Source organism: Notamacropus eugenii, chromosome 4 (genome assembly GCF_028372415.1).
Source record: "Notamacropus eugenii isolate mMacEug1 chromosome 4, mMacEug1.pri_v2, whole genome shotgun sequence".
In the NCBI taxonomy this organism is placed as follows: Eukaryota; Metazoa; Chordata; class Mammalia; order Diprotodontia; family Macropodidae; genus Notamacropus; species Notamacropus eugenii.
Window position 1 is genome coordinate 51423224 of NC_092875.1, and position 11759 is coordinate 51434982.

Below are 11759 nucleotides of genomic sequence, written 5' to 3' on the forward strand. Positions count from 1 at the left end.
TTTCCTCCTCTGTAAAGTGGGCTGGAGAAAGAAATGGCAGAGCACTCCAGTATCTTTGCCAAGAAATCTGAGTTGTATACAACAACAAAGCTGACCAGCAACAAAACCTTATTAGTTAAAATTGGAAGCTACCAGATGGTGCATACTTCCTCTTTCCAGCTATTGCACCCTCAGTGACCACCTCCCTTCCGCTTTGAGACAGAGTGCTCTTACCTTCCTGGGGTCACCAAACCCTTCCCCCAATTGAGTCTGTCTTAAAAGGCTGACTTAAGGGTGTTATTTAGGGAGAGGGAGAGAGTTACTGCCATGTTTTATAAAGCTTGCCCTAGGCTTAAGGAAATGGTAGTTATGGCTCATCAAGAAGGAAGTAGGAGAGACCACTGGGAAAAAGCCAGTGGTGAAGAAAGTCATCATGAGGCAAAGGCAGCAGTTAATGCTGTCTTGGGTACCCTGTAATGGGTTAAAGCTTAGGTAAGTGGGGGAGTAGTCCTGGGGTAGAGTTTGGGTGATTGGGTTCAGAGGCCCTACCAACCAGGATGATCCTGCCATCTCTGGATGCAGCGTGCTGTGTAACGATCATCTCGTTTGATCCTCGTACACAGTTATATGCTATTATTATCTCCATTTTACTGTTGAGGAAGCAGAGGCAGGCAAGTTAAGTGACTTATCCAGGGTCTTACAGCTGGCTGTAATCCAGTCTGAGGCTGGATTTGAACTCAGTTCTTCCAGATTCCAGGCCCAGAGCTCTATCCTCCGTGTCACCTACCTGATAAACAAGAAAAAAAGTACTTCAGAAAAGCTAACCAACACACCAACTAAGTCCTACTACTTACAGAGTATTTGACATCCATAGTCCCTAACCTCATTTTTTTTTTAAGCCTTTCCAAGTTTCCAGCTTGGGAATGACACTGCTATAGGTGTGTGCCTAAAGAAGATTGCTCTGGCAATTGGGAGAAGGGATCACTTGGAGCAGGGGAAAGACAGGAGGCAGAAGATCTCTTATGAGGCTAATACAATTGTCCAGGGGAGATGGGGATGAGAGCCTGATCCGAAGCTGTGGCTTTGTGAGTGAAGGGAAGGGGATGATGAGAACCAGGAGAAGGGAGTCTAGGTGGTGGTGAAGCCGGGTGATTGGAGGCAGGGTGATGCCCTCAGAAGAAATGGGGAAGTTGAAGAGAGGAGCCAGTTTAAGGGGAAAGATGGTGACATCAATTTCACACATGCTGAGTTGGAGAACCCCAGTAGGTGTGGAGAGTCCCAACAAGCATCATTCAGGGATATTGGACTTGTCAGTGTAGATTTTAGAACTGATTCTATGGGCCTGGGAGACAGCTGTGTAGAGATAATTGAGCTTGTTCATGAGATACCCAAGGGACTGTAACCTACACACCTCGTTAAGAAAGCACATTTTTCCATAGTACATGGAAGTATCTTTAGACTCCTAGGTGGAGCAATGGATAGAGAAGACACATAAAGACCAAATTCAAATCCTGCCGCAGATATTTAACAATTGTTTGATCCTGGGGAAGTCTCACTTAACCTCTTTGTGCTTCAGTTTCCTCATCTGTAAAATGGGAATCATCATCATCTACTTCACAGGATTGTTGTGAAGATCAAATGGGCTGACATACATACTTTGCAAACCTTGAAGCTTTATATAAATGCTAATTGGTTTTTTTTACTTTCTTTTTTAATTTTAAATTTTTAAAATTAAATTTATTTATTTTTAGTTTTCAACATTCACTTTTATAAGATTTTGAGTTCTAAATTTCTCCCCCTTCCTCTCCACCCCCTCCCCAAGACAGCATTCAGTCTGATCTAAGTTATACATGTAGAATCATATTAAACGTATTTCCACATTAGCCATGTTGTGAAAGAAGGATCAGAACAAAAAGGAAAAAACACAAGAAAGAAAAAAAGTGAAAATCATCCACTTGGATCTGCATTCAAGATTTTATTGGAGTAATGGGTGGGGGAGATAGTAACCAAAGTTGTGATAGTTCTGTGATATAAACAAATAAGGCATTTACATTTTGAAACTCTAGCTTGAGGGTGGAGGAATCTGGGCCAAGGTGAGGGGTGTGGGGTGTGGAATTCCTAAACCACCTGCAAGTGCAGCATCCCTCTTTCTTCTAAGCACCCCTCCTATCAGACAGAGGGGCTACAGATTTCCTCCATACATTTACTTGTGTGTGTTCGTCCTTGCCATCAGAGAAATAATGACATGACTTGCACTTGACTTTGTTTTGAGTGAGGGAGGGCTGTGCAGGTCACCAGCCTCACTTCTCCTCCCGAGCCATCTGAATCCAGTGACCAGATATTCATCAGGATGACTGGAGATGACCCAGGATGAGGCAATTGGGGTTGAGTGACTTGCCCAAGGTCACACAGCTAGTGAGTGTCAAGTGTCTGAAGTGAGATTTTGAACTCAGGTCCTCCTGACTCCTGCACTGGTGCTTTGCCCACTGCACTACAGAGATCAAAACCCTTAGTTCACAAGATAGGAAAGAAAAGACTACAGGCACAGTTTTAGGAGGCAACCATACTTACAAGGTGGAGATAGATGATGAAGTAGCAAAGAAACCAGAGGAGTGGTCAGGTAGGGAGAGGATCAGTCAACAAACATTGATTAAGCCCCTACTATGTGCTAGGCATTGGGCTAAGCAGTGCGGATACAAGGAAATAAATTAAAAATAAACAGTCCCTACCCTTAAAGAGCCCGCAGTCTGATGGGGAAGACGACATACAAAACAACTGTAACACGACCCATGCAGAGCAAATTGGAGGTAATCTCAGAGGGTGGGTGCTAGCAACGGAGGACAGTGGGCAAAGCTTCTGCTAGCTTGTGGATTCCTTGGTGAAGACTAGGAAGAGCAGGGCCTGGAACCCAATACAACTTGTTACCTTCTTCATGAGGTCGTTTGGAAGAAAGCTCTTTTGAAACAGAAATTTTAATTCTTAACATTTCGAAGGAAGGGAAATGGAACAAGCATTTATTAAGCACTCTATCCTAGACAGGGTGTTAAGTGCTTTTTATAAATATTATCTCATTTGTTCTTCACTACAACCCTGCCAGGTAGGTGCTATTGTTATCTCTATTTTATGGTCAAGGAAACTGAGGCAGAGGGTCACACAGCTAGTAAGCGCCTGAGGCCCATTTTGAACTCAGCTCTCTACTACACCACCTGTAACAAGGATCTGAGGATTTATCAGGGTGGGTTACCTGCCTGAAAAGCAGGTAACCAAGGTTTGGTAGCTGGTATTTGGGAGGTATAATGACCAGAAACCAAACCAAACAAGTAACAAAAATAAAAACAAAACCCAAATCCCCTCCCTGAGGCCAAGCTATGAAGACAGGCTGAACCTCAGACAAGAGGCTCACAGTCCACCCATGGGACTATGCTCAAAGCCTTTTGAGCGTGGTAGGATCCCAGTGAGGCAGCTTTCATGATAATAAGTGGAACACAGCAATGACAAAAGAGGAATACAAAGAGGAGGAGGTGACCAGCCCCCAGCCTGGAGCATGCAGGGCCTGAAATGGACCTTCAAGGACGGGAAAGATGTTGAAGAGGGATGCGAGGAAGGTCATTTCAGCAATGGGACAAAATGGGAAATGTGTTAAACGTTGTTTTTACATGCATCTTGGAAATAAGACATACAGGCAATGGGGTACAGAAATCTATCTTGCCCTACAAGAAAATAGAGGTGAAGGGGATGAGAGAAGGGAGGGGTTTGGTGGAAGGGAGGATGAATTGGGGGAAGGGGTAATCGAAATCAATGATGTCTTGGGGTGGGCAAAGGGGAGAGATGGGGAGAAAATTTGGAACTCAAAATTTTGTGGAAGTGAATGTGGAAAACTAAAAATAAATAAGAAAATTTAAAAATGGGAACTATCAGAGTGGAATGGCCCATGCTCTCTCCCCCTCTCTAGCCAATCTGTAGATTTCCATCTCTTGGGCTTGCCCCTTCCTCTACCTCACACAGTCCTCACCTAAAGCCAGGTCCTCATCATTTCATCCTGGATTGTTTAAGTGGCCTCCCAAAGGGTCTCCTTGCCTCCAGTTTCTTCCTTCCCCAGTCCATCCTGCACACAGCTGTCAAAGTGATGCTCCTAACATGACTGTGCTGTAGAAGCATAACTACTGCCCCACCTCCTTCAGGATAAAGCACAGGCTCCTTTGTTTGGCATTCAAAACTCTCCATAATTTGACTCCAGCTTCTTTTTCCAGGAGGGTTACACATTATTCCTCCTTGTGCACCCTCTAGTCCATTCAAACTGTCCTATTGGTTGTAGCCCATTTATGACATTCCATCTCCTGACTCCATCCCTTTGCACAGGCTGTGTACCCCTTGCCTGGAATGCCCTCCCTCCTTGCCTCCACATCTTGGAACCCCTGGCACCCTTTAAGGTTTAGCTCAGGTACCACCTTCTTGAAGGGACCTTTCCTGCTTTCCCCAGCTGTTAGTGCATCCAAATCAACCAATCATTCAATTAACAAGCATTTGTTGAGGACTTACTATGTGCCAGGCACTGTGATAACCACCAAGGATACAAGGCAAAAGACAGTCCCTGCCCTCAAGGGGTTTACATTCTAAAGTGGGGGAGGGGAGAGGAGATAATAGGCAAACAACTGTACAAACTATCCACAGTTATCCCTCCTACATCATGACTTTCCCCATTGCAGTTTGCTTATATCGAGCATTGGCATAAGAAATTAAACAGGAATTCTTTTGGAGTTTTGCAGAAGCTGCAGACAACACGCAAAAGCCAGCAGATGACACAGGAAAAGTTTAGAAACTCAGAAATGCATCAAATATGTGTACAGTACTGTATAATATCAGCCCAAGTTTTACAATATGGTACTGTAAACACCTCATAGAAGAAAAAGAAAAAAAATCAGACTTCTTCTCTGGTATGAATGGAGGACCGAAACTTTTTACACAGATTTTCCAGATTTGGGGGGCACCCTCCCCCTAACCCCCGTGATATGGGAGGGTTAGCTGTGCACGCCATGGAGACCGGAGATAATTTCAGAGGAAGGACATTAGAAGGGTCTTGAAAGAAGTCAAGGAAACCAGAAGGCTGAGGAGAGAAAGGATAGAATTCCAGTCATAGAGATGGTAAAAATGCAGAGCTGGGAGATGGACAGGGAAATGGAGAGGAGGGTCAGGCTCACTGGAGCTCAGAGTACATACATAGAAGGGAGTAAGGTGTGAGGAGACAGAAAAGGCAGGAAGGGACCAGGCTATAAAGGACTTTAAAATGCCCAGACAATGTTATTTGATCCTGAAGATAATAGGGGGAGCTACTCGAGTTTATTTGAATGGAGGTTTGGGGCAGGGTGGGGGGCTGGGATGGATGGAAGGGAGAGGAGACTTGGTCAGACCTCCCTGCGTTTTAGTTCTCTTTGGACAGTTGAGTACAAGATGAACTAGACTGGGAGAGACTTGAGACACGGAGATTGACCATTACAAAGCCCCAAACCATCGGGCTCTAGACTGAGTGTTTGAAGGGATCTTAGAGATTACATATGGAGAAACTGAGGCCCAGAAAAGTGAACTGATTTGCCCAGGATGGTGCAGCTAGTTCATGTCTGAGGTAAAAGATGAATTCAGGTCTTCTTGACTTGGCCTACTCTACCTAGATGTCTTGTGTTTACAGTTTGTATGTATCCCTTGTTTGTATAAATCCTTTATTTGAGAGACAGTGTGATATTGGATAGAGAACAAGCCCTTGAGCCCGAAAGATCTGGATTCAAGTCTCTCTTGTTCTATAAACTGGCTGTGTGACCCTAGTTGTGTCATTGACCTCTCAGAGCTCTAGGCAACTCTCTCTAAGACAGTGGTTCTCCAAGCATGGTCTGAGGACTCCCAAGGGTTCCCTAGACTCTTTCAGGGGGTCCATGAGGTCAAAACTATTTTAATAATTTTGAGAAATGGCTGACTGCTAGGCCCTAATTAATAGAAGTGATTCCATGTTTAATTACTGATTGACCTCTGATTATATTGGGAAGTTCTTATGTACCCAATAACTGACTTGGTTAGCTACATTTAGGGTTAGGAATGCCAGGTTAGCAAACTTCATCTAATCCAGGTATATATGATTAACAACAGTTACCAATCACAGTGTCCTTGCAGTTGTTAGGGGAGAGTGGCAGATCAGACTACTCATCCATCAACTGCCTCTAAGTTTTCCCTGGAGCAGCTAGTGCCATAATGCCTAGAGCACCAGGCATGGCATCATCGAGATTCTGACCTCAGACACTGACTAGCTGTGTGACTCTGACCAAGTCACTTAACCCCATTTGCCTCAGTTTCCTCATCTGTAAAAGGACCTGGAGAAGCAAATGGCAAATCACTCCAGTATCATTCCAAAGAAAACCCCCAAAGGGGTCACAAAGAGTCAGACATGACTGAAATGAGCAAACAAAAGAAAAGATTTTCCTGTGAATCTGCCCAGCAACAACCATCAGATCTAAGGGCAGAGACCCAGGAGGTTGGAGGTCTCAATTGGGGTACACATTCCATGGCATAATCAAGTCAGGGGGCACTATTGTTTCCCAGTGGAATTGTAGCTTGAGGTAGCCACACACTTTTGTGCCTGGGAGTAATAAACAACCTGACTTAGCTCTCATTTTCCTTCTTGGTCATACTAATAACACCGACATTTTAACTTCTATTACTATAAATATTGCTAGATCTAACCCTCATTAACCAAAGCTCTTGGTAGGGGCAGATGGTGTTCAATAATTTTTCAGCATGTAAAGGAGTCCTGAAGACAAGTCTGAGAATTACTCAAGATTCTGAATTGCAAGGAAGGTGCTGACCTGCTTTGGTGGGGGAAGTTGCCTCATCTGGGAGGTCCCTGTGTCAATGAAACCAAAGGTCCAGTCCCAATCCCTATAGCTGCCCTTTACTGGTGTGGGGAACTTGTTGCCCCCCCCCCCAACTCATATCCATTGAAAGGAAGCTTCTTGAAGGCAGGGCAGTTCTGTGGAAAGAGTGTTGACTTTGGAGTTCAAATCCTGCCTCTTGGTCTAAGTTTCTTCTTCTGTAAAATGAAGGGGTTGGATTGGAGGGTCTCTGAGGCCCCTTCCAGCCACTCTATGATCCTGTGTTTGTAGGACAGTGCCTGACTCTTTGTGACCCCATGGACCAATGCTGTGCATGGGATTTTCTTGGCAAAAATAGCAGAGACATTTGTCATTTCCTTCTTCAGCTCATTTTACAAGGCAATCCGGGTGAAGTGACTTGCCCAGGGTCACACAGCTAGTAAGTGCTGGAGTTTGGATTTGAACTCAGGTCTTAGTGACTCTAACACCTAGTTGGGAATATGATAATAACAGCAGCTATTGTATATAGATAGCGCTTTAAAGTTTGCAAATCAGCCTCTTGATTGGTCGTCTGGAGTGAAATAGTGTGAAGAGAGCAGAAAGGCTGTGAGCAGCAGCCTGCTCTGTGAGGGATGTGTGAGTGGGTGGGCAGTTGGCTGTGGTGGGGTGGGGGGCAGAGGACTGAGTACCAAAGATGTAGAGTCCGTTCATCCTGAAAGTGGGGTGGATCAAACTCACCTGCCTGCCTCAGGCCCCTGATTGTTCCCAAACTTCCTTCCTCCCTTCCCAGTCCTGTCTCAGCCTCCATCCCTGTAGCAGGTGCTTTGTATCAGGCAGTAGCAGAGACTGCCCACATGGATTGAAGGGAAGAAACAGCCCATGGATCTTCAGTCTTCCCACAAGGGGAAGAAAGGGGAAGAAAGTGGGCTTCTGTGACAGGATGGCTTATTTGCCCGGAAGATTCCTTAATGGTAGGATTTCAGGCTATGTCATTTGGAGGAGAGGTCTTAGGGCATTGGGTTCCCTCCTGTGCTCCCAAATCACTCCCTACCCCAGGGAGACACTCCACGATCCCATCAAGCTCTGCCCTTCCCCCAGCCTTGGGGTCTGGGGTATTAGGAAACCAAGGTCCTAGAGCCAAAATTGGAAGCCTCCCTTGCCCAAGTCCGGAAACCACAGTAAGTACTTCTTCTTCTGGGAGATGAGGGAAGGTGGGGAGGGGTTGGGGGTGGGGAAGAGGAGAGAGAGGAGGATACACTGGGGATCTAGAGGGGCTGTCATCCCAGAGTCTGGCAGATTATCATCAACACCTTCCTCTCAACTCTGCTCAAAGGTGAGAGATGTCCCCACTTCCTGCTCTCCCTTCCCTCAAAGTTCCAGGGGCCCCATCTCTGGAAACTGTTATATTGACTTAGAAAGGACCCAGATGTTCCAGCCCCATCCCACATCCAGTGAGGGCTTTGCTCAGTGGCCAAGTAAGTTTGTTTTCATTGGGACAGCTGATTCTGAATTTTCCTTCTCCCCAGGAGCCAGTGGGATGCAGACTGCCGCCACCTGCCTCTTCCTCATCTTCCTCATCCTTCCTGGCCACCTGGTCCTAGGGCAGGATCACTGTTCTCTAGATGAGCTCTTAAACAAGAAGATGGAGGAGCAGGCCAGCTCCTATGGTACCACAGCCCCTGGACATGGAGAGACTCCAACCTTGACCCTTATCCTAAACCTACACCTGACCCATTTTCTGATCCAACCCCATCCCTTTAACCCAAATCCAATCCCAAACTAACCTGAACTAGACCCTAACACTGCCTGCCCCGCCAGGATCCCCCTGCCCGATCTTTCTTTGACTACTAGTCCCAGAGCCTAGTGGAGTAGATTCCAATAGGGAGAGGAGGGGACCCAGCAATAGAGACATGGGAAGGTCTGGGAGCTCCGTGGCTGGCACCAGAGGTGAAGCATCCTGGGCCAGGAGAAGGCTGGACAGGAATCTTACAGTCTTTCTCTTCTTTGTAATGGTTCAGTTCTGGCTGCCCTTCAAAAACTTCGAATGACCTGTTCCAGTGTTACCTCTCGGGGTGCTCTAGCCTCCTGCCCCTCAGGTAAGTCCTGTAACCAACCTCCCCTTTTTCAGGCCTCTGGGGTTCCCTATCCATAGTACCTTAGTGTCCAGTCCTAGCCTCCTACTCTTCCAGGACCATGGTGTCAAAGCCTTAATTGTGCGCCCCCCCCACCCCACCCCAGGCTCCAGAGTCCAAACCCCAGGCTTTTTCTCTTCCTTCTCCATTCATGGCCCCAGTGTCTAAGCCTCAGTCTCTCTTCTCCTCAGGGTCCATTGTCACAGGCTGTTCATGTGGCTCAGCATGTGGCTCCTGGGATGTCCGTGAGCCCACCACTTGTCACTGTCAATGTGCTGGAATGGACTGGACTACTGCCCGCTGCTGCCAGTTTAGGGGCCAATGATGAGCCAAGACAGAGTTTTCCCTTGCCTTCTGCTCACTAAATCTTTACTGAGTCTGGTCTGCTCCCAGGAGTCAAAGCTAGAGGTTAAATAAATGTGGCATGTGAACAGAGTGTCTTGAGTGCTTGTCTAGGGACTGGATGGGACCTGTCCAGCTACTCTCCTTCTATACCAAGATGCTTCTCCATTGGCCCCAACGAGAGAGGTTTCAGACTTTCAGGTACTGCTAATGAGGAGCAGTTGACATGCTGGAATATTAAGGGACTGGGAGGCAGAATCTGAGCCTAGATACCTGGGTCTTTGGGAAAGGACCTCGGCAGGTAGCTGTTTGTCTGGGAGCACTCCAGGAAATCCCCATTTCCTGGCTCCCCAATTCCACAGGAAGGAGTCTGTAGTTGGGGTAATGGATCCCAGAGAGGGTGGGAATGGGGAGCTCTCTATGAACTCATGAAGAGGAATATATGGAGGCTGAGCCCAGCTTAGGGTTATCTGGAAGACTTCTAATCCCTTTGGCCCCCACCCACCAGGGTACTTGGTCATGACCAAAGTGATTTTTCTGCACTCTATGTTCACTTTATTTACTGTCCAGCTGGACAGTTCATGTGTAAGTTGGTCAACTTTAAGGTACCAGACTTGGGGCTGGACTCCTGGGTCCTGTGCACAGGAAAGCTGGGAAATGGGCCTCTAGGCCTTGTGGGAGAGCATAGGATGGAGCAGACAATGAAGGAAAGGAAGAACTTTTGGTGGGACCAGTCCCAGCCCCAGCTGCTTAGCCCATGTGACAATTTAATCTTGACTATGCTGCTTTCTCTTCTCTCCCTCAGCTCCCTGGCTTCTCCTACACTGCCCTGCCCCACCTGGGCTCCTTAGGTTTGTCCCTGGCTCCTGAACATGAAGCCTCCTATCCCCAGGAAGTTCCCCAGGGTCCCAGGGAAACTCCTAGGCTTGGTGTTCAAAAGTCCCAGTATCAAGGAGCCATAGTGTCATAGTTCTGAATGGTCTCAGTGTTATTAGTCTCTCCCTAATCTCAACAAAAGTTCTCTCCTCTCCTGGGAATGCCCACAAGGCTCAGCCTGACCTCCGGCATCTTTAGTACCTAAATAATTAGGGCCCTGTTCACCTCTCGTCTTGGTCAAAATTTCTCTGTCCTCTTCTCCCATTTCCCGAAGAGAACCATTGATGGATTTTGGGGACTGAAATATCTGTGCCCTAGGTAGGGGTCTATGCCCTGAGTGGATTTTCCATGCCTGTGGATGGCAGTCGTACTTTCCCTGGCTTGATCTCTCTGCTGTCACCCATACAGATGACTGAGGGTCAAAGAGATGAGAGAGGGAGGGTACTAAGTTGCCTATAAGATGTACACACACACACACATACACACACACACATGCACTATATACTAGTCTAACTCTATATGTGCACATGTGTACATAGATATTCATTGTTATGTGCACAGAAATTGGAAACCTGCTTCTACAGTTCTATACTCAGAACTATGCACTTTCCCAGACTGCCCTCCACATTGTATGCTGTCCCTGGTGCTGCTATTGAGAGGGAGATAGGATGGAGAGGGAGGATGGATACTAGAGATTGGGTGCAACCTCCTTCCCTTGCAGCTTTGGCTTCATCCCCTTGCATGACTTCTCCCTTCATGGCCAATAAGCCCAATAAAGACCCAGCAGTCATCAGCTTCTCAAATTTCCCTCACTTAAACTGTTGAATACCCCATTATGGTAGAATAGACATTGTACATACATGGGGTAAGGAAGAGAGAAACCAAGGACAGGGCTGCTGGTGGATGTGGGGTGCATAAGTATAAAGTCCTAGAATATGGACTGAGGGCAGAGGGACCCAGGTCACGGGGATCCTGGGGCAGGAGTGAATCAGTGGGAAATAGAAGTGCAGGGTCCCAGAAGACAGAAGAGTTGAGTCTATTGAGACCAGGGACAGAAGGATCCAGGACATATGAATTAAGAACAGACTAGGTAGAGGCAAGCGAAAGGACAGTATCTTGGAAGAAAGAGGGAATGAAAACAGAGGGAAGCAGCATGATACAATGGAAAGAGCACTGGGTCTGGAGTCAGAGGTTCAAATATTGACCTTTCCTACATTCTATGTGTATGACCTTTGGCAAAAGTCACTGCCCAGCCTGACCTCAGATTCTTCTTCTAAAAAATTTTTTTTCTTTTTAAATTTATTTATTTAACTTCTAACATTCATTTTCACAAAATTTTGGGTTCCACATTTTCTCCCCATTTGTCCCCTGCCCCCACCCCAAAACACCAAGCATTCTAATTGCCCCTATCACCAATCTGCCCTCTCTTCTATCACCCCTCCCTTTCCTTGTCCCCATCTTTTCTTTTGTCCTGTAGGGCCAGACAACTTTCTATACCCCTTTACCTGTATTTCTTATTTCCTAGTAGCAAGAACAATTCTCGACAGTTGTTCCTAAAACTTTGAGTTGCAAATTT

At 46.5% G+C, this 11759-nt stretch overlaps 1 protein-coding gene across 3 annotated transcripts; it reads left to right on the plus strand.

Moving 5' to 3' along the window:
* Positions 1-7573: 7573 nt before the first annotated feature.
* RETN (resistin) lies at positions 7574-9396 on the plus strand. 3 transcript variants are annotated; one of them, XM_072600883.1, is made up of 4 exons: positions 7574-7804; positions 8360-8500; positions 8852-8929; positions 9157-9396. In XM_072600883.1, the coding sequence occupies exons 1-4, from the start codon at positions 7774-7776 to the stop codon at positions 9288-9290; spliced, it is 384 nt and encodes a 127-aa protein (XP_072456984.1). In that variant the 5' UTR covers positions 7574-7773; the 3' UTR covers positions 9291-9396. The 3 variants fall into 3 exon arrangements, with proteins under 3 accessions (XP_072456984.1, XP_072456983.1, XP_072456982.1); XM_072600882.1 differs by having other exon boundaries at positions 7626-8011; XM_072600881.1 differs by lacking the exon at positions 7574-7804 and adding an exon at positions 8052-8166.
* Positions 9397-11759: the final 2363 nt, after the last annotated feature.